Source organism: Cervus canadensis, chromosome 32 (assembly GCF_019320065.1).
Source record: "Cervus canadensis isolate Bull #8, Minnesota chromosome 32, ASM1932006v1, whole genome shotgun sequence".
NCBI classification, from domain to species: domain Eukaryota; kingdom Metazoa; phylum Chordata; class Mammalia; order Artiodactyla; family Cervidae; genus Cervus; species Cervus canadensis.
In genome coordinates, this window is record NC_057417.1 from 38,038,981 (window position 1) to 38,065,789 (window position 26,809).

At 58.6% G+C, this 26,809-nt stretch overlaps 3 protein-coding genes across 7 annotated transcripts; 1 reads left to right on the plus strand and 2 right to left on the minus strand.

Annotated features, from left to right (window-relative positions):
• Positions 1-397: 397 nt before the first annotated feature.
• Positions 398-12,200, plus strand: ECI1 (enoyl-CoA delta isomerase 1). The gene is made up of 7 exons (XM_043454878.1): positions 398-553; positions 651-767; positions 2,996-3,123; positions 9,245-9,391; positions 9,976-10,097; positions 10,182-10,360; positions 11,789-12,200. The coding sequence occupies exons 1-7, from the start codon at positions 502-504 to the stop codon at positions 11,953-11,955; spliced, it is 912 nt and encodes a 303-aa protein (XP_043310813.1). The 5' UTR covers positions 398-501; the 3' UTR covers positions 11,956-12,200.
• Positions 12,201-12,442: 242 nt separating this feature from the next.
• Positions 12,443-16,215, minus strand: DNASE1L2 (deoxyribonuclease 1 like 2). Its single transcript, XM_043454871.1, is given in 8 exon segments — positions 12,443-13,566; positions 13,928-14,179; positions 14,292-14,409; positions 14,411-14,596; positions 14,676-14,759; positions 14,854-14,942; positions 15,035-15,232; positions 15,475-16,215. Coding segments are annotated over 7 exon segments (927 nt in total). The 5' UTR covers positions 15,179-15,232; positions 15,475-16,215; the 3' UTR covers positions 12,443-13,512.
• Positions 16,216-16,349: 134 nt separating this feature from the next.
• E4F1 (E4F transcription factor 1) lies at positions 16,350-26,249 on the minus strand. 5 transcript variants are annotated; one of them, XM_043454870.1, is made up of 14 exons: positions 25,633-26,249; positions 23,187-23,335; positions 22,151-22,256; positions 19,634-19,827; positions 19,419-19,539; positions 19,157-19,216; positions 18,896-19,065; positions 18,372-18,581; positions 18,022-18,130; positions 17,662-17,879; positions 17,319-17,517; positions 17,095-17,237; positions 16,963-17,025; positions 16,350-16,885 (listed from the first exon to the last, which is right to left on the minus strand). In XM_043454870.1, the coding sequence occupies exons 1-14, from the start codon at positions 25,787-25,789 to the stop codon at positions 16,529-16,531; spliced, it is 2,256 nt and encodes a 751-aa protein (XP_043310805.1). In that variant the 5' UTR covers positions 25,790-26,249; the 3' UTR covers positions 16,350-16,528. The 5 variants fall into 5 exon arrangements, with proteins under 5 accessions (XP_043310805.1, XP_043310804.1, XP_043310803.1 ...); XM_043454869.1 differs by having other exon boundaries at positions 18,022-18,127; positions 18,381-18,581; positions 19,157-19,309; XM_043454868.1 differs by having other exon boundaries at positions 18,381-18,581; positions 19,157-19,309.
• Between the last annotated feature and the right edge of the window lie 560 nt (positions 26,250-26,809).

A 26,809-nucleotide genomic window follows, 5' to 3' on the forward strand; every position in this document is an offset into this window, starting at 1 on the left:
CCCACCTCAAAAATGAGTGTGTTCCAGAAGGAAGAACGCTTACGACATTATAATCCCTTGGCCCTTACTGTGTTCAGCGTTTCCAAACCGAATGCCAGCACTGTGTGTGTTCAGCAGGACTGAGGGCAAAGGGAAGCTGTCGCCTCCCCCTCCCCCAGGAGGAGCCCCGGTGGAGTGAGCAGCCTCTTGAGGAGGTGAACGGTCAGTTCTCTCACCAGGCTGTGTCCCAGGCTAAGCTGCAAGTCTGTTTCCTCGCCGGCAGGAAGTGGCGCTCGAGCGCCCACGCTCTGCGGGGTGGCCAGAGCCAGGTCCCCGCAGCCCCTGGCCGCCGCTGAGCGCAAACCCCTGGCTCCGTCACTTACGTGCAGCCCAATCCGCCGGGCCCAGACGTCTGCTCCGCGGAGCCCGAGGCTCCGCCCGGGAGGAGCGGGCCGCTCCCCAGGGGCGGGGCAGACGGCAAGATCACACCCCGGCGCCGCGACCTGCCCATTCTCGGCCAAGATGGCGCTGGCATCGGGAGTGCGCGTCCCCGCGCGCGCCCTGCTCCGTCCGTGTGCGTGACCGGCGCGGGGCGCGGGGCGCGGGGCTCGGGGCTCGGGGCTCGGGGCTCGTGGCGCGCGGGCTAACCGATCTCACGCTGACCTCCGCAGGGGCGCTGCTCTGGGGCACGACCCTTGGGCGCAGAGAGCCGGCGGCCGGCGGCGGCGGGGATGGCGAGCGGCGCTTCGGGAGCCAGCGGGTGCTGGTGGAACCGGACGCGGCCGCAGGTAAGCGCCCCCGAGGGCCCGGCATCCCCGCGGTGGGGAACGGGGCGCCGCCGGCAGCAGAGCTGGCTCCGCGGTGGCCTCCGGCTCCGGACCCAGACCTAGAATCCGGACACGGGAAAGCGCTCGAATTTCTAAAAATCCCGAGATAAAGCCCGATTTTGAAGTAAGTTTCTGTTGAGTTCAAAGCTAAGGGTCATCACCAGTCGAGTTGTTTCACCACGACCACCACCACCCCCCACCCCTCCACCCAGTTCATTATGAAGATAAACATGTTTCTGTTTTTAAAGTTTGGGGTATGTGCTCCTTATATAAGCTATTAACTTGGGAAGTGAAAATAATTGGAAGCATCTTGGAATAACGTTTTTAACTTTTTGTTAATACTCCCAGGTGGCACAGAACCCAGCAGATATTTTTTTTTTTTAATTAGAGCCAGGAGCCACAAGTAAAATCACTTCTGCCCACCCCCATCAGAACACCTCTTAAAAGTCTCCAAGGGGGGTAAAAAAAGAGGTAGAAAGAGCACTTTTGAAAGAAAGCTGTGCTTTCTCCACCTGAGAGCCCTTCAGAGCTAGAACCTGAGCTGACTTGGGGGCAGAGACAAGAGAGATTCACATTTTAGGACAAGCTGCCTCACGGCCTCCCAGCTCCAAGCCTCCTAAACATTGCCGGCTTATCCTGGTAGGAGGTTGAATTGAGGTCAAAGCCAAGCATCGTTCTGTCCTCATTGCCAGACCCAGGTGGCCCTCAGGCATCTTGAGACTCAGAGGAATTAATGGAGTAAAAGTGCTTTATAAAATGCTTTCATTTAAGTGCCAAAGTGCTATCATGTTGATGTATGGCAGAAACCAACACAATATTGTAAAGCAATTATCCTCCAATTAAAAATAATTAAAAAAAAAAAAAAAGCTGATTTTAGATCCTGTTCAACATTCAACCCGTGCCAGGGGTGTGATTATTTACCTGGTGATGTCCAAGTCCATCTGTTCACCTTTGGCCTCTACCTTTCCCCCAAACTCTTAGATATTGTCTCACTAAACAGCAAAGATCCAGAGTCAGCTTCAGAAACTTACCTCTGAACCACGTTTGGGGAGCTCAGCTCTGAAAGTTCTGATTGATTCTTCTTCGTAGGATGACATTTCTGAAGCCCCTAGGGTCTGCCCTTGGGCCAGGCAGTGGGAACAGATGGCCTCAGCCAAGCCAGCAGCCTCACTGTCTACAGGGGCAGGCCCTTCACTCCCGTTTTTCCTGCTGCTGGCAGAATGAATGTATAAACTGAGAGTTTCAAGAACATCCGGCCCCTGATATTCGTACCCTTGATCCTTAAACAAGTGTGAACCAGAACCCCCCACTGGAATTCCTCCTCGCACATCTAGTTCTTAGAGTTGCTCACTTACAATAAGGCCGTCTGCTCCCAGGAGGATGTCAGACTTGGTATCTGGGAGAAAATTGGACTGATATCATCATGAGCACTTCATTTGTTTTGAACATTGATTTATTTGGAGCGGAGGCATTGTGAGGGAAAAAAACGTGTCATGTAGGTTGTCTAAAAGTAAAATGCATTTAAACTCAAAAAAAAAAAAGATCAACAAAAATGTGTATGTGAGTGTTCCCAGCAGCATTACTCTAAATAGCCAAAAGGTGGAACTAACTCAAGTGTCTACTGGTCGGTGAATGGATAAGCAAAACGTGCTGTACACAGATCGTGGAAAGTTATTTGACCTTAAGAAGGAACGAAGCACTGACATCCATGTTACTTCATGGATGAACCTTGGAAACATTCAGTGAAAGCAGACAGACACAAAAGGTCACATATTTTCTATGATTCCGCTTCCATAAAATGTCCACAGTTGGAAAGTCCATAGGAACAAGAAGGAGATCAGTGATTAGTGATCCCTGGGTCAGGAAGATCCCTGGAGGAGGCCATGGCAACCCACTCCAGTATTCTTGCCTGGAGAATCCCATGGACAGAGGAGCCTGGTGGGTTTTGGTCCGTAGGGTCTCAAAGAGTCGGACACGACTGAAGTGACTTAGTACACGCGCACAGGGGCTGGAACAGGAGGAATGGTAACTGCCGATGTGTACAGGGTTCCCTTTATTATAAGATACATGAATCTCACCTCAGTTTAAAAAACCCAACAGTTGTGTGTCTTCCCATGGCCTTCCCGTAGGTGACTGGGGGCACCTTTCTCATGCTGGCACAAGCTTTGTCCTCTTTGTTTTCAAACTAGGGGTAGCCGTGATGAAGTTGAGGAATCCCCCCGTGAACTCCCTGAGCCTGGAGCTGCTGACGGAGCTGGTCATCAGCCTGGAGAAGCTGGAGAACGACAAGACCTTCCGTGGCGTCATCCTAACTTCCGTGAGTGCTCCTAAGCTCCCCCCAAGGCCCCGAGCTCAGAAAGCCCTCCACACACATCACAGGCTGGAGAAAACCCAGGCGGCCCAAGTGCGGGTGCAGTCACAGGCCTTCAGGGGTCATAGTCCTGGGTGTGACTCGAGGGAGCCGGGCTGTGGGCAGCTGGTTTGCCCGCAGGCAGCTGATGCCTCTGTCCCAGGCCGCCTCCCAGACCCACGCAGTTGTGGGGCCAGGCCCTGGGGCAGGCCTCGGTGCTCCATACCCGGGCCTGGATGTAGGTGAGAGTAGGTTCGTTTGGGCAGGGGTGACCTTGAAACCACGCAACTTCACGAACTCTGGACCCAGTGCAGACTTGGTTTTCAGCAGCTTCCTGGAGCCCAGGGTGGCCCCCAAGACCGTGCTTGTTCCAGGAGCGGTGCTCCCCATCCCTCTCCGGGCAGGTCCTAGAGCCGAGGTCAGGCTTTTTCCTTCTGAATTCTCCTTGGACCAAAAAGTCTTAGTCGCAGGTTTACAACAGTAGGCAGACAACAGAGTACCAGACAAAATGCAGCATAAATCAGTATGACTGAAAAGAAAAGAGTTATAAGAAAATGACAACCTCCTGTCAGAAGACTTTTTAAAAGCCTTGGGGGATCCAAGAGAATGAGCTGGAGAACCAGTTTTCATTTCCTTGCCCACACTGAATGGCAAGGATTAGTAGATTATCTCTGGAAGTCAAATGGCTTGTTGACAGATTTTCTTGGTGTTGGTTTCTACCTGGAAGGAGGTATTAGCTTCATATGCAACAAAAAGTATTGGCAGTTGCACAAACCACTCCTTTTCTGCTAAACATTCAGAAAACTAAGATCATGGCATCCGGTCCCATCACTCCATGGCAAATAGATGGGGAAAAAATGGAAACAGTGAGAAACTTTATTTTTTGGGGCTCCAAAATCACTGCAGATGGTGACTGTAGCCATGAAATTAAAAGATGCTTGCTCCTTGGAAGAAAAGTTAGGACCAACCTAGACAGCCTATTAAAAAACAGAGACATTACTTTGCCAACAAAAGTCCATCTAGCAAAGCTATGGTTTTTCCAGTAGTCATGTATGGATGTGAGAGTTGGACTGTAAAGAAAACTGAGCACCGAAGAATTGATGCTTTTGAACTGTGGTGATGGAGAAGACTCTTGAGAGTCCCTTGGACTGCAAGGAGATCAAACCAATCAATGCTAAAGGAAGTCAGTCCTAATTATTCATTGGAAGGACTGATGCTAAAGCTGAAGCTTCAGTACTTTGGGTACCTGATGCGAAGAACTGACTCATTGGAAAAGACCCTGATGCTGGGAAAGATTGAGGGCAGGGGGAGAAGGGGACGACAGAGGATGAGATGGTTGGATGGCATCACCAACTTGGACATGAGTTTGAGTAAATCCGGGAGTTGGTGATGGACAGGGAGGCCTGGCGTGCTGCAGTCCATGGGGTCAGACACAACTGAGTGAACTGAACTGAATCAACCCTTATCAGGTACAGTCTTGGCCAGGGAATCTAGCCTCATTTAGGGTTTTGAGCTGCTTCTATGAGATGTAAAATCTCAGCCCCACGTTTCACAGGGAATCTTTTGCATTTTAAAAGTCCTCTTTCTAAAAAAGTACGATAAAAGTCTCCTTTCTTTCCAGATAGCTGCATGGGCATGTAAAACAAGGAAGGCATATTTTGAGTTTGTACATATGTTTATAATTCTTCCTTCACAGTTTTTCTCCATTCCCCCAACTTATATAAAGGCCAGGCAGTGTTAGAGTACAGTTTAAGTTTTTCCCTTTTCAGCCCATCTGTTTTTTTAGATTTCCAGTTTTTAAGGATACAGTCCAGAGGTGTTTCTTCTGGCTTAGAAGAGGATCCTCCCATGTTGGGAAACCTTCGGCCAGGAGCGCTCCTAGAAATGAAGTCCCGGGTCCCAGAGGCATCTCACCAGGAGGCTTTTGTCAGAGGGGGCTCGAGGGTCCTCCGAATGCCCTTCTCACCTACTGGGGTTTTGAGCGTCCTCTGCTCTCCCGTCGACACCTAGCCAGCGTCTCTGGTCGTCAGTCGCTCGCGCGAGGGCTTCACCTTAGGGGCCCTCTGAGCTGGTGCCAGTGTGCCGCCAGGGCTCTCCGGAGGGGGGTCTGCTGTCTCTGACGCTCACATCTTATTATGTACGTAACAGTGTCCCCGATGTGGGGTGACCTGCTTGAGATTGTGCATCCGTGAAGCCTAGGAAGTGGGCTGCTTGGAAGTGGCCAGTCCAGTAGGTAGTCACAGTGTCTGGACTGCCGGGGTCTGGAGGGAAGGAGATCCTGGAGGAACTGGAGCTGGGCACAGTGGGAAATGTCACGGGGCCAGGACCTGAGGGCCTCGAACTGGGAGTGTTCCCGCGGGGTTTTTGGACACAGAGTAAGGGGAGAGACTGGACAGCAGAAGCACCCCAAGCCCCCTCCCCATCTGTTTGGCGGTCGCGATACAACTGGGGAGAGCCCGATGGTCCCATCTGAGACCAGTAACAGTGAGTTTGGACAGTGTTTCCCATGAAATTTAACACACCCAGTGAACCCAGTTAGCTTTGCATCTCCTCTGGGGACGTCAGTTTCAAAGTTAGCTGGACGTCAAAAGAACTTTAGTTACAATTTGATATTTGGGAAGTCCACCCAAAATATCACAATGTTTTAGATAGAATAGATAGAATCGTAGGTCAATAGAATCAAGGTCACTGTGAAACAATTATTTCTTGAGCTAAGGTGGAAAACAAAAAGATTTCAAAGGTCATTACAGATCACTTAAAGGCACAGAAGCTCACACAATCTGATGTCAAAAGCGGCATTCCAGGAAAACTTTGTTCTCTTATGAGAGACAGAAACCAAATCACATCTTGCATCAGGCTACTCTGAATAAAACCCATTTACCCAATTAAATTGATTTCAACCTTGGAAAGTCCTGACCACAAACAAAACTCTGTTCTCCATGTTTCTCTTCTGTAGACCTGCAACTTTGATTAGCCATACTTTATCCCTTACTCTTTCCATTGAGAAATAACCAGCTTTAGGACAGAATCACTCTTTTTCCTTTAACAAAACGTATTTCCACTCCTCATACACCCTTCTGAAAACACACACCCACCTTTCCTTAAGCCGCCATGAAGGGCCTTCTGCACTGGCATTCTGTAGGTTGGCAGAGGTCATCTCAAGGTAGCACCAAACAGCTTCTTTTCTCTCTGATAAGAAGACAAAAGTAGGTCAGTTTACACCTGTTTAGCCATCAATGTTCTCTGTTTCATCTTATTTGAAATGGTCCTTGAACCCAGTGAATTCCTTTCATTTTACTTTGTCTTAGTTTTTAAGTTACCAACATTGGGAGGGACTGCTTTAGATGGATTTTTTCAACACAAAGCTATTCCTCTAGAGTTTACCAAAAAGCTCTAATCCCACTTACATTTACTTAAAAATTTAATCATGTCGGGTTGTTTCCCTGGTGACAAATTTTATAACAGGAACAGTATGCACTTCCTTTCAGTAACCCTAGGTACAATGAAAGTATTATACTTAATGTGGGTACAGGTCTGTGTTAATTAAACCCACAAGTCTAAGCCAGCACTAATACCAGATATTAATTAAATATTGACTATTTTCCCAGATCACAGGAGCCCAAAATGTATTCTGATGAGCCTCTTCTATGTTTCTGAGAATATATAAGGGCTCAATTGCCTTTAAGCTAATTGAATACAGCCCATTTACAAGTTAATTTTTACATAAAGACAGAGCCAGAGGCCTCATAGTTTTCCCACTTGAATTTTAAAATGCCCTCCCCTCGCACTTTTTTCCTTCATTCTGAGGGACTACGGATGAATCCGATATTTCTGAGCACACAGTCAGAACAGTTCCATTGCAAAGGCAGAGGAGGGAGAAACGAAAGCTCCTTTCTTTTCTGTTCTTTAAAATCCCACCAAGTAACCCAAGGTTGGAGTCTCAAGCAGTGTTTGAGATACAGAATACAAGGGCTGCCTTTGTATTTCAAGGTTTAAGTCCTCCACCGTGCCCACAACATCAGCAGGGCAGCCGGACAGACAAAACGACATAAGACAAAGCTACCAATGACAAAACCTTGTAGACATGGGCAAGTATTCCAGATAAAAAAGGATGGGAGTGCAGGTCTAAGGATCAAGGGAGAGGTAAAACGGGAGGGACAGAGAATGAGAACAGGAAAACAAAGGTGAGTCAACGCCGGGACGATGGGTCTTCCAGCCCCTACCCGACATGAGGACTGAACCTCTGTCGCTCTTGTGAATCTCCAGGCAGGGATGGCCCACTGGGCCAGGGTCTGCACGGGTGAGGCTTGCCTTTCAGGCCTCTGCTGGCCGCCGGACGAGGTGCACCGTGGGCGGCCAAAGGTCTCGCCAGCTGAGAGCAGTGAGACTGTGGCTGCCCAACATCCACTCTGGAAAGGAGAAGACAGGAGGAGAGGACAGAGAGAAGTAGAGAAACAGCAGGAGAGGGGGAAGGACGAGGAGGCAGGGGCAGTGTTGCCTAGATGAGGGACCTGAGCCCCCGGGGTCAGGAAGGCAGGGCTTCAGGTGGCCACTTGCTGCCCACTGGGAAGCTGCATTCGGGGGTCCCAGAGGTGCCCAGATCCCCTCCGCAGAAGGGGACGAGCCACACGCTGGGGGCCATAAATCTGATAATGACCGGGGTTCTTGGCCTTGCTCATCCAACAGAAATTGACTAGAGGCCCAACAAGAAATTCAGGCACGGCTTTACTGGGGCCCCTGCTGCAGCAGGGTTGGGGGAGGGAGGGAGAACAGACAGCAGGTTCCCTTGCTCCCTCACTCCTGACCTCGACCCGCTGCACAAGAGTCACTGAGGTCGGAAGTCGCAGAAACAGGCCAGCCCCATGCCTTCTGTCTGGCATTGATGCAGTTGCTTCTCTCGCATCCAGAGTAGAACTCTCTGCCTTGGCTTCCCTCCAGTACCAGGACCATGGGCTGCACCGACGCCCCCTCCACTTCTATGCTGAGAAAGTGTGTTGAATTTGGGGGGCGGCGGGGAGGAGCAGCCAGGTACTGGTGGTGGGAAGAGGTTAGGGAGGAAGGCTGGAAAGCTGGACGGCCATCCTGCCATGTCCTCGGAGCAGGGCTGCTCACCACCACCACCCACAAGATTCCGACCGGTGAGGCAGTGGGACACACATACTGACGGCCCAGCTTCCCATCCCCTGGGGTGCTTTTTAGAGGCAAGAGTGGAACACGTTCCATGCAAACAAGGCCAGTCTGCAGGTGCTGTGCACACACGCACCGCGTGTGTGAGAAGCACAGGGTGCATCTACACCTGCCCTGCACTTGGCTTCAGTCACTTCGTATGAGGATGTAGGGCATGTCGAGTGTGGCCACCCCTCCTCACGGCCACTGGGGGGCGGGCGGGGGTGGCTTGTCATCTGCAGCAGCCCCGGGCGACCATAGCCAGTTCTGTTTAGTGGTCAACAACCTCACAGCAGCCTTGTGAGCTGGACACACTCCAGCAAGGGCTTGCAGAAAACCTGGGCGCAGGGTTCCCGTGTGACGGCCAGGGGTCCCCTCCTGCCCCGGCCTGCGTTCTTCACTGAGTGCCCAGAACCTGGTGTCCACACTGGGAGCACTGGTCCCCTTCTGTCTTGGTCTGCGCCCCCACCCCAGCCTTCAGCCTCACTAGTGATGGCCCACGGCGGAGGGGAGGGGTGCCTTCTTGACCGCTCGCCGCTCCCTCCTTCCCTGGCGGGTCTGTGGTTTGCTGGCCCTTTGGGGTTAGCCAGAACACATGTCCTCTCTGACATTAGGAGCTTCCCCGGCCTCTGACTCCTCTGCCCAGGCCGTGTGCACGGGTAAAAGGGCCCGTGTTTTATGTCCCTGGGGAGCACCTGGCCCTGCCGCCTGCCTTTCCGATTTGAAGCTGGAAGGGGAAGAATATGGCAGGATGCAGACAGAACAGTCCAGGGGGTCCTGGCTGAGTCCCCGGAGCACCCAGCTCAGGGCGCCTGGGGGCAGTATCCTGCTGCTGAGCATGACCTCAGCTCCTCCGGCCCTCGAGCGCCTGTGCACTGCCAGGCCCCCAGGGCGGACTCTGCCGGCGCCCCTGTCCCCCCAGGACTGCCCCAGGGTCTTCTCCGCCGGCCTGGACCTGACGGAGTTATGCGGGAGGAACCCGGCCCACTACACCGAGTACTGGAAGGCCGTGCAGGAGCTGTGGCTGCGGACGTACCTGTCCAGCCTGGTGCTGGTTGCCGCCATCAACGTGCGTGTTCCTCCCCGGGGGCCGCCTGGGTTGCTCACTGTGGGCCAGCCCTTGGGGTAGGTGGACATAGCCCTCCCTTAGAAAGCCCTCAGAAAGGAAGGGGGCAGTCAGGGAGACCCACAGAGGTCAGCTTGCCTTTACAGACGAGGTGAGAAGAGAGGGCCACGTGGTGGGGCTGAGTGTGCGGACGGGAGCCAGGGCCTGTGGTCACCTCTAGGGGACATTGCTCTGGCCTAAGGCAAGGGTGGGGCGGAGGCCAGGGGCCTGAGCCGGCTGGAGAGGAGGGGGGCCGGGCTTGGGAGGATGCGTGGGGCTGGGTGGCCAGCCACCTCCATGGGGACAGTGGGTGCAGGAGGTGAGGACAGGGGTGGCCCCAGGCCGTCTGGGGCAGGACGTGAGGTGACAGCCCAGGCCTGATGGGCGATTGGCGTCTGAGGGACCGGACAAGAGCCGAGAGAGAAGCCGCTCGCAGCCCGACATGAGCCTGAGGGAAGAGGGGTGTGCGGGTCCTGCTGCGCACGCTCCCCAGATGGGGTTGGCCCTCTGGAACGCTACAGGGACCAGCGGTCTGGCTCTCCCTGCAGGGAGCCTGCCCCGCGGGGGGCTGTATGATGGCCCTTTCCTGTGACTTCCGGGTTCTGGCTGACAACCCCAAGTACCACATAGGGCTGAACGAGACCTTGCTGGGCATCGTCGCCCCCTTCTGGTAAGGCCGGGGACCAGGCCCACCGCCCCCACCCCCTGGCCTGGAGCCCCGAGCCCCCATTCCAAGTCGGGTGTCTGTTTCCAGGCTCAAAGACGCGTATGTGAACACCATCGGGCACCGCGCCTCGGAGCAGGCCCTGCAGCTGGGATTGCTCTTCCCACCAGCAGAGGCTCTCCAGGTGGGCCTGGTGGACCAGGTGGTGCCGGAGGACCAGGTGCTGGGCGCGGCGCTCTCGGCGATGGCCCGGTGGCTGGCCGTTCCAGGTGAGGGGCGGGCAGGGGTGGGGGAGCAGCTGTGGGTACCGGCGGGCCGGCAGGGCCCCCTCCCCTCTCAGCCTGAGGCTCCTGATAAGACCAGGAGTTCTCAAGCCATACACAGATGAGCCGCTCACAGTAGCAGAGTGACCTCGTCTCCTGAGACTGGTGTAACAAGTGACAAGACGGGGAATTGAGGGGTGAGGGCGCTTAGGTGCTTAAAACAACGGAAATGCTTTCTTGCACAGTCTGGAGGCCAGAGTAAAATCAGGGTGTGAGCAGGACCTTGCTCCCTGCAGAGGCCCTGGGGAGGTGCCTTCCTGCCTCTTTCATCTTCAGGGGCTCCAGATACTCCTGGGCTGTGGCTGCATCACTCCAGCCCCTGCCTGTGTCTTCACACACCTTCTCCTCTACATGTTTCTATATCTCAGACCTCCTGTTCCTTCTAAGGACACCTGTCCCTGGATTCAGGCAGTGGTTATGGTGGTTTAGTTGCTAAGTCGTGCCCAACTTTAGCGTGCTCCTCTGTCCATGGAATTTCCCAGTCAAGAATACTGGAGTGGGTTGCCATTTTCTTCTCCGGGGGAATCTTCCTAGGGATCCTACCTGGGTCTCCTGCACTGTGGGCGGATTCTTTACCAACAGCCAGCAGGGAAGCCCTCCCTGGATTTAGGGCCTGCCCTAAATCCAAGATGATCTCATCTTAGTTACCTCTGCAAAAACCTCTTTCTTAATCAAGCCACTTACACATACCTTTCCAGCGTCCACTATTCAACCCACTACACAGACAACTGGAAACAGCTTGCAGGTTCTACGTCTGGCAATAGGAGTGCTTATGTCAACGACAGTAGAAACCAGGGGTCAGCAGACTGTCCGTAAAGGGCCAGGGAGATGTCCGGCTTTGCTGGTCACACGGTCACTGCCATAACCACAGCACTGGAGTGAGGGCTGCCTCAGTGTGTGTGAACTAGGAAGTGTATCTAGTGTTACTGGAACACCAAGCCACTGAATTCTGAATTTCAGGTGATTTTTACATGTCACAAAATACTAGCCTTTAAAATTTTTTTGCCACCATATATAAAAATGCAACCACCATTCTCAGCTCTTGAGCTGTGGGGGGCCAGGTTTGCTGATGCCCGAATACCGCACAGCCAGCCGTTAGTGAGGTGGTAAAGGAATAGTTAGCGACATAGAAGATGTTCCCGACGATATAGCTGAGGGAAAATAACGAGCTGACAAGGCAGTTTTCACAGTATCGTCCTGTAAGGTTTTAAAAGCAGTCAGCGGACAGCAGGGGACAGGTGGTTTTCCTTTTCTTCCCTTTGCTCACTTGAGTTTTCTGCCGGAGTTTCGGCTGGAACCATCTGGGGCAGCTCGGCAATAGCACTGTCCCAGCGCAGAGCCCAGGTCCTCACAGGCGGGCCCTGTCTTCTTCAGATCACGCGCGCCAGCTGACCAAGAACATGATGCGAAAGGCCACGGCAGACCGCCTGCTGAAGCAGCGCGACGCTGACATCCAGAACTTCATCAGCTTCATCTGCAGAGACTCCATCCAGAAGTCGCTGCAGGTGTACTTGGAGAAGCTCCGACAGAGGAAAGGCTGAGGGCAGGGCTGCCCACCAGGGTTCTGGCCGAACCCACCCTAACGGGCACCGTGGCTCTAGAGGACTTAAGTCCGGTCTTTTCCAATTTAAAATTACTTCCAGCTCTTTGTTTTACCCATCTCCCTAGAAGGCCCTGATCCTCACAGCCATAGTCCCGAGGCCTGCTGCCAGACCTTGGCAACATCACCATTGAGCGCATGTGCTGTTTTTTCCCAGAGCAGAATAAAGTCCTCAAGTTTCCCGTTCCTGGCTGGTGGGACGCTTGATTGCTAGAGGCATGAGGCCAGGTAGTTGGTGGGTCCTGACGAGCCCCCCAAGAGAAGGAAATGGGAAAAGACCTTGGGCCACCATGTTTTTTTGGATGGAAAACCTGTACAAATTTCAAAGAAACTGGGTAACTTGGAGAGGAAGAAGGGAGGCATTTTACATTGCAAGTGTCCTATATCTTATTTCAGAAAGATCTAGCAAGAAAAAGCCCAGACTCTTTGAAACAAAGGTTTTACCCTTCAGTATAATTCAGGCCAATTAAATCCTGCCAAAGGTGAGATGCTTTGAAAACCAGCAACCTCACCGGGTCCCTGTCAGTTACACTGTGTACCCCAGTTCTGCATGTCCCCCACCCTTGGGATGGGCTTACTCGAGGCGCAGGCCAGTGCCCTCCCTGGCGAGCCTTTGCCCAGCGCAGGGCTCCTGAGGAGGAAGCTACCAGGAAGGCACCTTTGAAGGGGCTGTACCACAGTGAGTTGTTGGGGTTCTATGGGCAGAACCCTCACCCAGCCTGCCTGCTCACCAGTGAGGGGCTCTCCACAAGTCTCAGGGCTGCCAACCAGCTTGGGGCAGGGGGACGACCTTCCTGACCTCCCCCCACCAACTGCAGTGCTGGGTGGGACAGGACCCTCATACCCACAAGTGCTGCTAGAGGCCTGCAGACCTGGGAACTGGGGCTGGAGGAGGATCACTGAGGATTGGGAGGTTGGCCTTGCACATCCACACGGCGTGTGTGTGAGAGCACTTACCCCATGTGCACTCAGTTCAGGTGCTTGGAAGCACTTAGTTTACACAAAGAGCAAGAAGCTTCTGCCAGTGAGCACAGGCACTGTCTTCTGGAGCCAGCCCAGTCTGGACATGGTCAGTTCCCAGCAGAAAAGATGGTGTGGGCAGGCCAGGCTGTCCTTGTCCCCTAGGTGGGCTGGGACCAGGGATCTGCTGGGTGGCAGGACCAAGGTCTGTGTCCCAGAAGGGCTGAGCCCTAAGAAGGGACCTGGAGGAGTCAAAGCCCACATGTGTATGGGGCCCTGGCTGAGTGTGTGCTGTTTATTGAGCTCAGCTGCATGCCCAGCATGCTGGAAGGTGTTTCTCACAACCTTATGAGGTAGGTGGTGGCAGCCCATTTCACAGATGGGGAAACGGGCTCTGAGTGGTCCCATCACTTGTCCAGGCCCAGCTGCCCGTGCCCTGCAGCCTCGCTGGGGGTTGGCTGGCCACGCTGGAGGAGTCCTGTGGGGCTTGCTCCTGTGGCCAGTCTGCAGGCTCTGCCCCAGCCAGGGCCCGGGGCTGTCAGTGGGACTTGAGGGTCACCTCCACAGGAAAATGGTCACTGATGGTCAGGGCCTGGAGGGAGAAGGGGCCAGCCTGAGACCCTGCTAAGCAGCCACCCCGGGAAACTGCCCCCCACCCAGGGAGGGGCCCACTGGGGGTCTAAACAAACCGCTGCACCTGGGGGGAGGTGTTGGCGTCTATGCCAGCTGTGGCCTGTGGGTGGGCTGGGAGCACAGTCTCAGGACCCCACTCCAGCGACGTAAAGAGCTTCCTGCACTGCCACCCCAGGTTTGCTCCATTCGGCCAGACCTGAACCTCTAAGGGCCTTTTCTAGAAACACTAGTGCAAAGAGGGGAGTGCCTGGTTCCCTGAGGTTGGGATCTGGGTCCAGCACTCCCCTCGCCCCCAGCCCTACCCCGGCCTCAGCACTTGCCTGAGTCTGGTCCAGGCCGAATTCCTCCTGGAAGTCGTGCACAGTGGCTGACTGATGCTTCAGGCTCTTGCGCAGGCGGGAGCCACAGACCACGATGCGGTCATAGGCGCAGTCCGAGTTGCCCACCGTGGTGTCAGCGCTGTCCGGGATGAGCCATTTGAAGACCTCGCTGCTGCGCAGGCGGATGGCCGGCCAGTCCTGTGCCCGCACGTATTTGCAGTCGGCATTGAAGTCGCCCAGAAACAGGATGTCCTGCGGGTCAGGGCGGGGCCGGGACTGAGGCTCTGTGGCCGACCCAGGAGCACGCCTCCCGGGTGGGGTCGTGGGGGCGGGGCGGGGCCTTCCTGACAGGGGGGGCACTTACGTCGGTGCCCCACTTGTCAATCACGTCCAGGTACACGTCGTAGAGCGCGTCGATCTCGGCCACAGCGTGGTGCGGCGCCGCGTGCAGCGGAATCAACACCAACTCCTTGGCTGCTGCAAGAGGGGCTGGGTGTCAGGGGCCGGCGGCGGGGGCGGGGCTGGAGGCGGGCGCGGGGCGCGGGGCGCGGGGAGGGGGGGGCCTCACCGCAGCGGGGTGCCAAGAACTTGACCACGAACGGCTCCCGGCTGAAGGCGTCCTCGGTGTCCGGGTACTGGTACGTGTCCACGACCGACACCGTGTCCTTCCTGGAGCCAGGGGGTAAAGGACGGGTGGGCGCCGTGAGCGGGACCCCTGCCCCGCGCGCCCCGTGGCCCCTCCCCTCACCTGTAGACGAATAGGTACATTTCCTTATACTGGTCCCGACCCAGGGGCTCACTGCTCACGAAGCTGTACTCGTGCCTGGACACGCTGCGGAGATACGGGCCGGGCCTGGGGTCAAGGCATCGCTCCGAGGCCTGGGGTCCGGGCCGGGGCTTCCCACGCTGGACCCCGCCAGCCGCACCTGTTGATCTGCTCCATGAGCGCGGACACAGCGCTCAGGTCGGGGTCTCGCACCTCCTGCACGAGCATGACGTCATAGCCAGCCAGGATCTGGGGGAGGAGCCAGCGAGTGCAGGGTCAGGCGCGCCGCAGATCAGCCCGACGAGCCCAGCCGCGACCCCGCCCCGGGCCCCCAGCCTCACTTGCGCGATGACGCCGCAGCAGCCCGTGTCTGACACTTTGCTGTCGCCGAAGCTCTGGATGTTGAAAGCTCCGATGCGCAGCGCCTGGGCTCCGGCAGCCCCCAGCGCCCAGAGCGCGGCCAATAACGTCAGGGGCCTGCCCATGGTGCGGAGTGGACGATCGTAGAGGGACAGACACGGCCGGGCGTGACCGCGGACCTGAAGTGGGACACACCAGCCCACTCCTCATCTTGGCCGCGGGGATCCAGGGCCGGGCAGGTCCTGCCTCCCACAGTCTGGCGGCCGCAAGGCACCTCTGCCCCCTACTGCTTTCCAGGTCTCCCCAGGGTGCTGCTGGGCTCACAGCCTTGTCCATTCTCCTCCTCCATGGCGAAACTGAGGCCCAAATATTGAGTCCATTCCCATCCAGCCCCCACTCAGCACTCCCACACTGAACGCACCTGAGGGGTGTGGATAGGCTCAGGATCTGCGTCCCAGGAGAGGTCTGAGGTCCAGGCTGGGGGTGTGTCTGTGAGACAGACTGCAAGGGCTGGTGCAACAGCAGCGCTGGCACCCTGGCTCCAGGGTTATTTGTAGCCCTGGCCCAGGGAGGGGCCAGACTGCGCTGCGTCCCGCCCCCTCCATGAAGCTGGTGGCTGTACTCCTGGCTTTCACCTCTCATCCTACAGAGGACCTCTCCCCACACATGGGGGTGGTGGGGACAGGGAGGCAGGACACCCACCCTGAAACTGATTTGGGACCCCCATGCCCATCAAAACAGGGGCTTAGATGGCTCTGCCAGCCCAAGAGCTGCATCGAGACTGGAAGAGGGCCAGCCATGCCCACAGTCCAGGGCTTGTTCTTGTCCCCACCCCCGAGAAACTAGGTCACCCAGAATCTCCCTCAAGCTGCATCCCTGCAGGGAAACTAAGGCCACCCAATCAGGAAAGACCAGCCCTGTTTACAGCCCAGCATCTTCTGCTGCTTCTCCACGTCATCACTTCAAGGACAAAGCCGAGACTCCTGGCTCTCCCGGCCTCATTCCCCAGCCCCAGGATCGGAAGCTGGCAAGCAGTACCCCCACCCACCCACTTCGACGGGCCACAGGAAGCGGGGGTCACGGCTCCAGCTGAGCAGGGCAGAGGCAGGAGGCTGCCTGTCCACATGCCAATGACACCCACACATCACCAAGGTGCCGCCAGCCCCTTGGGAGCCCTGGGTGGACCGGCCAGGCACCAGAGCCTCGAGGGTGGCCTGGGCAGGCGGGGACTGCCCCAGAGGGGCACTGCCAGACACCAGTCCCTGAGGCTGCTAATGCCACAACATCACAAGCGGCGGATTTTCACATTTTATTGTAAAGCAACCAAAAACTCTATTTACACTCCTACGTCGCCTCTCAAAGTCTGAGTTCTAAGCCCCTCTTGCCTGTACTCAGCCAGGCAAGCATGGGCAGGGAACCCAAGGTCCTCAGCTCCTGCCCCAGACCGGCCTGCCAGCCCCTGCAGGTGCCTGTGCTTAGACAATGACCGTCTGCACCTCAAGCTGGCCCTCCGGGGAGGCGATAACCAGCTCGCCGGCATGCTCCAGGATCTCAATGTCCTCTGACGAAACCATGGTCACAGTGGCCTGCTCAGCGCCACTGGTACCCGAGCGGGCAGTGAGCACAGTGCCCTCGCTGATGGCCGAGGCCAGCGTCATGGCCACCTGCTCCGTCAGGCTCTCGGGGGTGGCGATGGTGATGGTGTCGGCCGCGGCCGCCTCCGGGCCCAGCTGCGCCTCCTGGTCCATGGTCACATTCTGCACAATGATCTGGTGCCCAGCGCTGGCCTGGTGCACTATCTGCTGCACCACCTTCATGATGTGACTGTCCACCTGCGGGCGGCCCATGGCTCAGCCCGAGTCCAATGAGCGTGCCAGGCCGCCCCTCCGCCCGTCCCCCAGCCCCTCACCTCCGTCTGGGTGCCCTCAATGATCTCCGTGGCTTCACTGGTCTCTGCATCATCTGCGGTGGCCTGGGTGGGGGTCAGAGGTCAGCCCTGCCCACCCCAGTCCTCACCCCAGCCCGGCGGGCCCCCGCCCACCTCGATGATGTACTCCTGCGTGTCAGCTACCACGGACGAGAACTCGACCAACACGGTGTGCGGGTCCTCGGTCAGGACGGCGGCGGCCGCAGCGGGGCTCTCCTCAGACACCAGCAGCTCCTCCACCTCCAGCAGGCAGCCCCCTGCGACGGGGAGCTCAGTCAGCGCTGGTTGTGGACCTCCCCCCACCACCGCCAACCCCACCTGCCAGCTCCCAGCCCTACCCTTGGTCCGCAGGTGGCGGTTGAGCGTGCCGTGCTCAGCGAAACCACGGCCACACTTGTAGCACTTGAAGGGCTTCTCGCCCGTGTGGTGCCGCACGTGCCGCACCAGCGAGCCCTTCTCCCGGAAGCCGCGGCTGCAGAACGGGCACACGTGTGGCTTCTCCTCCAGGTGCGTCCGGAAGTGCACCTGCTGGGCATTCTGCAGAGACCGCCCCCCATCAGGGCTGGCCTGGCCTTGGCTCAGCCAGCCCCCTGAGGGCCCAGGCCAGGGCGAGGGGGCAGGGAACCAGGGACAGAGCGGGCTCAGGGAGCGGGCAGCCACAGGCAGGGGTCCAGGGCCCACCTTGGTCTTGTAGCGCTTGCCACACTCAGGACAGGGGTAGGGCCGCTCGTCCGAGTGGACACGCCGGTGGCCACGGACATGGGCGATGGTCTTGTAGAGCTTCCCGCAGTCCCCGCAGCGGAAGCGGCGCTCATGCACATGGACCTCCTGGTGCTTCTTGAGCAGGTAGGCCTTGGGGAAGGCCTTGCCACACTGCGGGCAGGTGAAGGGCCTCGGCCCTGCGGCCATGCTCCACGTCAGGCTGGGACAACCACCCGAGGGCCCCACCCTAGCCACTGGCCACCCTGGCTGCCTGCCGCCCACCCAGAGGCCCATCCTGGCTGCCCACAGCTGTCCAGGTCCGGCACCCCTGCCACCCACCTGCATGGCCTCTTTTGTGGGCCTCCAGGGTGGCCGCCGTTGGGAAGGTCTCACTGCACTGAGGGCACGGGTGGGTCCTGGGCACAGACGAGGCCTCGCCAGCCACCTGCTGGGGGACCACAGCACCCCTCCAGCACCCATGGTGGCTGTACCCCATTAGCAGGGCCGGGGCCACACTGAGGCACCCCCACCCTGGGAGGCAGTAAGCAGGTCAGGGGATGAGTCACTGCACACGGTGAGGAGCTTCCCACCGCCAGGGACGGCCAGGCAGCCAGCAGCGGCTGGGTTAGCGTGTGACTTGGCACCCCAGGTCCAGCCCCCCAGGAGCCCACCATGGGGCAGGGACATACTGTCTCCACCTGCTCCACCTCCAGCAGCGGCAGTTCCGGGGCAGCGTCTCCGGGCGGCTGGGGACTGGACACGGTGGGGGTGGCTGGCCCCAGGGTCCCCTCCTCCCCGGGGGCCCGCTCGAGCACGATGCCGGAGTTCTGCATGGCCTGGTGCAGAAGGTTCTCGCGGCCGCCCTCGCTGGAGCAGGGAAGCTCCTGGGGGCCAGGGGGCTGCAGGGGAGGCAGAGGGAGGGGGCTGCCCAGGCGGTCCAACACTCGACGCCGCCTGCTAGCCCCACAGCGGGCTGCCCCAGGCCCTGTGCACACCCGGCGCCTTCACTCGGGAAGGCCCTGCACCTGCCCTCACCCCCAGCCCACTCCCCCTCACCCCTCCCTGCTATGACCTTGGTCTCTCATCTCCCTTCCCCCGCAACCAGACTGAGCGCCAGGAAGCCAGGCCCAGGTCAGTCCCATTCCCAGCAGAGCCGGCGCCCAGAACAGGGCCCGGACTGAGCAGACAAGGGCCGCCCCTGACCTGCCCCCACCTCCGGGGCGAGGGCCTTCATGCCCAGGGGAAGCTCCTGCATCTGGACGTGGACTTCATGGATGACGGTGCCCTTGGCATCTGTCACCAGGTGAATCACTGGCGAGGTCTCCATGGGCTCGCCTGCCACCGACGACGGGGTAACAGCCCCCACAGTGGAGGCGCTGGACCCTTTAAGGCAGAACCAAGAGAGCCCGTGAGGACACACGGAGGAGGGTGGTACCGAGAGCAACCAGGGCCGGCCGGGGAGCCCCCGGCTGACCTGCAGGCACGTCCTCTTTGCCGACGACCATGTCTTTGCTCATGCTGAAGCGGATTTTTTCTGTACACGGAGTGAGAGACTTCAGGTGCCGGGTTAGTGCCCCCGACTCCCGGAAGCTCTTCCCACACTTGGCACACTTATAGGGGCGCTCGTCTGTGGAGAGAACGGTGTCAGCCCCAGCCTCACACCTCCAGGAGTCGGGGGCCACAAAGCCCAGGAGCCGAGCCCCGGGGCCAGCGGCAGTGCGCTGAGGCCGGCTCACCTGTGTGCCTCCGGTGGTGCCGGATGAGCGAGCCTTTGGTGCGGAAGGAGGCCCCGCACAGTTTGCACTCGTGGTCTTTGCGGCTGCTGTGCGTGACCATGTGGGCCTTGAGGATGCTGCCCTGTGAGGGAGGGGCAGCAAGGCTCAGCACCACCCAGCGAGGGAGGGGCTGGAGGCCCGGCTCCCCACCGGCGCCCCCAGGCCCGGGGCCTCACCGTCTTGAAGGTCTTGTGGCAGAGCATGCACACGTAGCGGCCGTCCTTGTTCACCAGCAGCTTGACCTGGGCCTGCTCACCCTCCGCAGAGAGCCCGGGCCCCCGCCGGCTGGGGCTGCCTGGGCCCTCAGCCACCTCGCTGTCCCCCGGCTCCGCCTCTGAGGCCACGATGACCTCTTTGATGTGTCCGCCTCCTGAGGAAAGGGAGAGCGGCCTGAACCCCGGGATCACTGGCCCTGCCGCACTCGGATGGAGCCCGAGGACCCTGCTAGGGTCAGGGGGGTGGTCTCGACCGACCCCAACCAGGCATGCGGCACCTGCTTGGCCAGAAAGGATGGCGGGAAGGGGTGCTCCGACTCCACAGGGCAGCCAAGAGGAGCGCCAGGCCTCTGGAAACAGTTAGCCAGGATGTGAACACAGACGCCCTGCCCCCAGCCAAGAGGCACGCAGGGCAAGACTTGCACAGGCTTCCTGCCGTCCCCAAGGGTGGCCATGTGCCGGTGCAGAGGCAGTGGACAGGCCAGCCTGCCACCCTGGCTCCTGCTAACGTGAAGAGGAAATGCCCCTGGGACTGCCCACCAGCATGGGTTTCGAGGCAGGCAGGCCAGGGACCCGCCTGGAGAGCAATCGCTCCAGACATGCCTGGGACAGTCAGGGTGAGGAAGCTGGGCTTTTGCAGCTCTCGTGGGTGTTGAAGAAATGTGACAATGTGCAAAACTAAGCTGTAAACACACTTCACTATTTCTGCTCATGAAAATGACGTGTGGAAAACGGCTATGAAGCTGCTTCTTAGAAACCATCTCACTCAGGCCGGCGTCGTGTTTTGACAAGCCATTCTTCCAAAACAGAATGGAAGCTCCGTGACTCAGAAACAATTAAGGCATCTGTCGCTCCTGCGGGACTGACAGCCTCCCTCCACCCCAGATGCGAATTCCTAAAAGAACAGGGCCTTCCACCGGCTCTGACCTGAGTCTGAGTGTCACACAGCAGACGGAAGGGTTGGAGAGAGGGGATCATGGCTGCCCCAGGGCCAGAGATGAAAAGCAAGTTTGGTCTCAGGGAAGACGCAGGGGGCCTGGAGTGGGTATCTGGAAACTGTGTGGTCCCTGTGAATTGTGCACCGGCCCTGCGAGGGCGGAGAACCATCCTGGCATGATGCCAGCAGCTGGCGGCTCAGGACTCTGGCCTGGGCTCCAGATCACTGAGCCAGGGGGACATCTGGGCCACCCAGGACGTCTGCAGAAGGGAAACTCCCAGGGGGCAAGAGAGGCAGGGGGTGCCCAGAGAGGAGCCCCTGGAGCGTAGGGTGGGCTAGCTGGAGGCTGGGTGGCAGGCAGGGCTTCCAGGGTGCTAGAGCCTGGAGGTGCTACCTGAATCTAGGGCATGCGTTTCTCCACATGACACCCTCCCACCCAGAAACCAAATGCCACATCAGGGCTGGAGCGCAGCCCTGCCCAACACATGTACACTCCTGTCCTGGAGGAGCGGCAGGCAAGCATCCTCGTCCACAGGAAGGCTGGGGGAAAGGCGGCATGGAGACAGGGACAGGTTCCATGGCCTCCCTGGGGAGAGGGAGGTTGCCTGCTCTGAGGTCCCCGTCCCCCAGGCCACCTCCACCCCTCTTCCTGCCCCAGCTGGTCCCCAGGGCTTCCCAAGGCCAAGTTCTCCCTGTCACCCAAACCTTCCTGGCCAGCTACCAACTTGCATCCCTGCCGCAGCCCCTGCCCGTTCCCTTCCCCACCTCCAGTGGCATCAGGCCAACCCAGCCTCTCTGCTGCCACGCTCACACCCAGCCACCGGGCCCCTCAGGCTGCCCTTTCAATGGCCCAGCGGCACGCTCCCTGTCCCCTGTAAAGGGGCATGTGACCCCATCCAGACCTCTCAACGCCCCCTCTCCTCCTGCACATCAATGAGGCACTTCAGCTTTAAAAAAGCCATCAAAGAGCCTGACTTGGCGTTGCACGCTCTTAAAAGCCAAAGCTGTGTGGGAATTAGGGTGGGAATTGCCGGAGGGACGGAGCGCTGGGGAGATGACGGCCAGGGTCAGGCAATAGGTCGGGGCTGAGCCAGGGCACCCACACGCACCCCAGTTGATCCTCCAGAGCCAACGGTGGGTGGGGAGTAGGAACCGGGGCCAGGGTGGGGGCTGGGAGAAAAGTGGGGAAGATTCGAGAAGGACCAGGGCAGAGAGTCTGGGGATACAGCAGGGGAGAGCAGCCAGCTCGTGGTCTGTGCACAAAGCGAAGATGCCCCGAGGCCCAGCAATCTCCCTGGGCTGCCCAGCTCTGGCTACCCCTTTCTGGGCATGGCGGGGCCTGGTGCCCAGTGCTCACTCCTCCAGCAGGCCCTGCCCTGGGAAGGCGCACACAGGGCCCCAGCCCCTCCTTGGCCAGGCCCTGCTCCCGGGACAGCAGACGGCCACGGGCAGCAGAGGTCACAGCCCTGCCCATGGACGACTACCAGGTCAGTGCTGAGAAAGCCGCGCGTGCACAGCCATGGGGGGCCAGACTGACTTACCAACTATGTCAGGCGAGTGGCTGATGTCTCCCGCGAGCGCCGCCGCCTCCACCACAATGTGGGCCACAGTGATGGGCTCCTCTGAGCCCGCCGCTCCTGCTGCCACCTGCCATGGGGCGGAGGGATGGAGGAGACCCGTCTTCAGGGCTCTAGGGCTCAGCTGTGGGTCCACCCGAGGGCTCGCATCTCCCCCGCAGAGCACTGCTCCCAGTCTGCTCCCAGCCTGAACCCCTCCCCCTGGGCCCAGCGGTCAACCCCATCACTCCAATGCCTCCAGCCACAAGGGCCCCACACGAAGCCCTGAGCAGCCCGGGGAGGACTCCAGGATGAAGTGACCAGAAGCTCCAGCACAGCCTCTACAGAGAGGAAGTGAGGACCTCCACCCACCAGCCCAGCCAGGGGGTCAGGGAAAGGGCTCCCAGGGACGTGGGGCTGGGGGCCCTCCCGAAGAAGAGGACACCCCTGGGAGGGGCAGGAGAGACCACAGAGCAGAGCAAGACGACTCTGGGCCCCGTCCTCGGGCCACCTGGGGTGACCAGAGGCACCGACTTCTCTCGGAGTGTCCTCGCCCACTTCATAGGCTTAGGGTGTCAAGAGTGCCAAGCCCACGAGGGTGTCATGCACAGTTCCAGTACACACGCTATGCACAAAGGTGGCCGTTTTCACGACAGAGCCACACTTCGTCTGTGGGATCCCCGGGAACCTCATGTATAGGCCAGGAGGGCAGACAGAGGACAAAAGCCATCGTGACGTCCCTGAGTCAGGATGGGCCCCAAGGAAGGAGAGACCCCAGGCCCCAAAGCGCAGGCTCCACACACAGGTTGCTGAGCAGGCTGGCATCCCAGGCCGACCAGGGGAGCCCAGAGCACCCCCCACCCATGACCGGATGCCACCCTCTGCCCGTCCCCATGTCAGAAGGACCCAGCTGCACGGGTGTGTCCTGCCACGCCACCACCTCCTCATCCTGCTGTCAGATGAGGGGCGGGGATGTGTGTGTGCACACCTGTGTGCGATGCAGGGGGTTGGGGGGGCTCACCTCCCGACCCAGCAGCGCGGCGGCCGGGGTGGCGGGCAGGGCCTCCTGAGGCGCCCGCTGGCAGGCTTTTTGGAGCTTATGCTGAACGAAGTCCTCCAGGGCGGTGAACTCTGCCTGGCAGCGGCCACATCTGTGCACGTCGTCCTCATCTGCAAGAAGCCCACAGTCAGGGGGACTGGGGCGGGGGGGGCTCTGGTCCTAGGCACACCCAGCCAGGGGTGGCATCAGAACCAGACGCCCACCCCAGGGAGAACTGCACACGGGAGGGGGCAGCCCTGACCATCCACTTGGGCACCAGGGTCCAAAGGCCCTACTTCAGAGAGGAGGGCAGAGAGGCCCAGGGAGCAGCTGGGAGGCAGGGGGATTCAGCCATGCTGGTTTGGGAACTGGGGAGGACCTGGGGTTCACATGTGCCCTTGGGCACCTCAGCAGCCATGTGTGGGTCTGTTTCATCATCTTTAAAATGGGCCGACTTGGTGTGTTTACAGCTCCAGCTGAGAGGCTAGCACCCAGCAAACATGGGAGAGGTGAGGCCCCATGACCCATGCCCACTCTTTTCTCACTCTGACCTGACGCTTCACTGGTTCCAAGCAGGCAACACCTCCCTACCCTGGTAAAGACGCCTAGGGGGGCTTCCCAGAGGGGCTCCACACTCCAGGGCCAGGGGCCATTGCCCCCGAGCCCCTCACCATCTAGGCTGACCAGCCAGTCCCCGCCCCAGGTCCTGCAGGACTTCTGGCTCACTGAGTTCCCTACAGTGTGCCAGGCACCTCCCTGGGGATATCACCCAATCCGACCAGCACCCTGAAGAAATGGAAATGACTATTCCCACTCCGGAAAAACAAGTTGAGATCAAGGCTACCCTGCTGGTGAGTGTTAGGGCCAGAATGTAAACCTGAGGGTCTACCCCAGACACCCTGCTGTTTGCACCAAGGGATGGGAGATGTTCCTTCTGCTTTTGTAAGAGTCTGTCCATTCCCACCGCCTCATGTGCAATCCCACATCAAGGTCAAACCCAGGCTGGAGCACAGAAGGAGCCCATCTGATGCCTACTGGATTAATGAACAAAGGGCCAAACCACAGCCAAGATTCGCCCACAGAAGGCCACCTGGCAAGGGCGGTCACCCCCCAGATGGCACACAGTCACCAGCCAAGCACTGAGGTGCCTCCACCCTCCTAATCCTCCCAGCCCACTCACCGAGTCTGACTCGGCACCAGCGTGTTGCCATTAAAGAAATCCCCACCGCAAAGGGGAACACTCCCAGCCCTGTAACCCTGAGAGAAAGCCCTGGGCAAGTCCAGCAGGGCACAGCAACCTCCAAAGAGACCCCTGGGTGGGTGGTACTGCCCCTACGCACGCTGGAATAAGAAGGAGCAAGGAAAGACGTACTGAGAATACAAACCCTGGGGGGGCAAAGACCACCATCCCAGTATCACCAGCCCACCCCCGCCTGCCTGGCCCAGTCTAGAGTCTCCTGGGACAGGCTCAGAGGGCAGAGACCAGAGTTCTGGCTCCAAAAGTCATCAGCGCCCCTGTGAATGCAGCCCTCACGGGTCCCCAGAACTGCTCTCAGAGATGCACGTGCATGCTCTCCTTTGAGTCTCACCACCATCCTACCAGAAGACAGAGCCCCAGAATTTAAGGGAGTGTGTTGAGGAGTCACACAATCCTGGCATCCAAATAATACTTGGTATTAAATAACTGGGTGACCTGGTCATTTTCACATCTTTGAACCTCAATTTTCCTCATCCATGAAATGGGAATAACAACAATAACAATAACGGCATCTAGGGCTGGCTTGAGAATGAAAACGGCTGAGGCATGATGAGTGCTCCATACATTATCATCAACACTGGTGTCTCCATTCTGTAAGCGGAAATGGAGGCTCAGAGAGGTATGTGGTCACCTGCGCAGGATCAAACAGCTAGAACGTGGCAGGTCTGGGGCTGGGCGGCCTGCTGCTTTGCAGCACTGGGCTCTGCCACCTCCCTGTGGGTGCGGGAGAGACCCGAGGCCCCGCCCTCCAGGAGCCTCAGCCACACCCCGGCCAGGGCCCTGGTGGCCTGTCAGGTGAGGTGGGAGGGGGCGCAGCGGAGGGCAGGGCCCTGTCTAGACGCAGAGACAGAGCGGGGCCGGCAGGCGGTGGAGCCGATTGCCAAAGTCTCCACGGACAGCCCGTGTGGTTCGGACACCAGTGAGTATCCGCGGTGGGCGCAGGAGCCCACGCCGGTGGTGATCTGCGCCCCATAGGGTGAGGCCCGAGGGCCTGAGAAAACCAGAGGGCTCGTGGAAAGCTCTGAGGCGTCCCGCGGAGACCCACGAGGTCTGCAAGGAAGCTGGTCCGGGAGGATGTGTCGCGCCCGCAGCTCAGGCCGTCGGGGCCTCCACCAGCCAGGCTGAGCCGCCCCCACCCCGGCCGCGCCCAGCCCCGTGCGGCCCTGTTACCTTCCTCGCTGAAGGGCGCCGGGAGGCCGAGAAAGCCACCAGGAGCCAAGGCCGCTGCCGCCGCCGCGACCCCGCCCTCACCCGCTTCCCGCCCGGCTTCGGCCCGGGCTTCTGCCGTATGCGCGGCCGTCACCCGCACTGCCATCGCGCCCTCCATGTCGCAACGCGCCGCAGGAAGATGGCGGATTTACGACCGTGTCGTCATAACAACGGGCCGCGCCAAGGCGAGCGAGCGAGAAGACGAGAGGAGGACGACGGGGCGGGGCCAGGGCGGGTTTGACGGGCAGGCGGCGGGGCGCCGTGCGAGGGTGTGGCCTAGAGGCGCAGAGGCGGGACCGAGGGCTGAGACAGAACAGCAGGCGGAACTGCCGGGAGAGGTGTGGTTACGGTGCAGAGGACTGACAGGCGGAGGGGCGGGGCCACGCCTGAGGATTGAAATGCTGGGGCTGCGGTCCGCAAGCGGCGTTTAGGCGCTAGAGCCTGAGACGGCCAGTTTGGCTGGCGGCGCGTCCTGCTCGGCCCTGAGCGCGTTCCGCGGCCGGGATTCGAGCTCTAGAGAGCCGCTGCCGGGACACTGCCCCAGATCGGACCAGTAGAGTGGTGCTCGCTGCCCGCCTCCGAACCCCTCGGATGGCAGAGCCTCCCTTACTGGTTGACTCAGTCCAAGTACAAAACCCGAATTGGGGATGGCTTCACTAACTCTTTCATTCATTTGTATAGTTTTCAAGTTGTGATAAGTACACATAAAACTTACCGTTAGTGACAGTACCTTCACAATGTTGTGCAACTATCACCAACATGTAGTTCCAGGACGGTGTCTTTATTCCAAAAGAAAATCTGTACCCACTGGCAGTCACCCCTCATTGTCCCCTCCCTCAGTCCCTAGCAAACCTCTTTCTCTGTGGATTTGCATTTTCTGGACATTTCGTGTAATTGGAATTTTACATATGGTAATCTTTTGCATCGGGTGTCCTTTACTTAGCATGGTGTTTTTGAGGTTCATTCAGGTTGTAGCATGCAGCAGTACTTGTTTCTTTTGATGGGTGAATAATATTCCATTATATGAATAGACCAGGTTTCATTTTGCCTATTTGGGTTGTTTGCACCTTTTCTATGATTGTAAATGGTGCTGCTATGAACATGAGCATACAAGTTTTTAAAATTCTTTTTAAGGTAG

What these genes read in the sequence shown, in the direction of transcription:
- ECI1 (XM_043454878.1), top strand. Translation starts at nt 502, where the DNA reads ATGGCGCTGGCATCGGGAGTGCGCGTCCCCGCGCGCGCCCTGCTCCGT. An exon ending in GCGCGCCCTGCTCCGTCCGT is followed by an intron (nt 554 to 650) that starts GTGCGTGACCGG and finishes TGACCTCCGCAG; the next exon opens with GGGCGCTGCTCTGGGGCACG. An exon ending in TGCTGGTTGCCGCCATCAAC is followed by an intron (nt 9,392 to 9,975) that starts GTGCGTGTTCCT and finishes CTCTCCCTGCAG; the next exon opens with GGAGCCTGCCCCGCGGGGGG.
- E4F1 (XM_043454866.1), bottom strand. Translation starts at nt 25,789, where the DNA reads ATGGAGGGCGCGATGGCAGTGCGGGTGACGGCCGCGCATACGGCAGAA. An exon ending in CAAAGAGGACGTGCCTGCAG is followed by an intron (nt 19,066 to 19,156) that starts GTCAGCCGGGGG and finishes TCTGCCTTAAAG; the next exon opens with GGTCCAGCGCCTCCACTGTG. An exon ending in GCAAGCGCTACAAGACCAAG is followed by an intron (nt 17,518 to 17,661) that starts GTGGGCCCTGGA and finishes CGGTCTCTGCAG; the next exon opens with AATGCCCAGCAGGTGCACTT.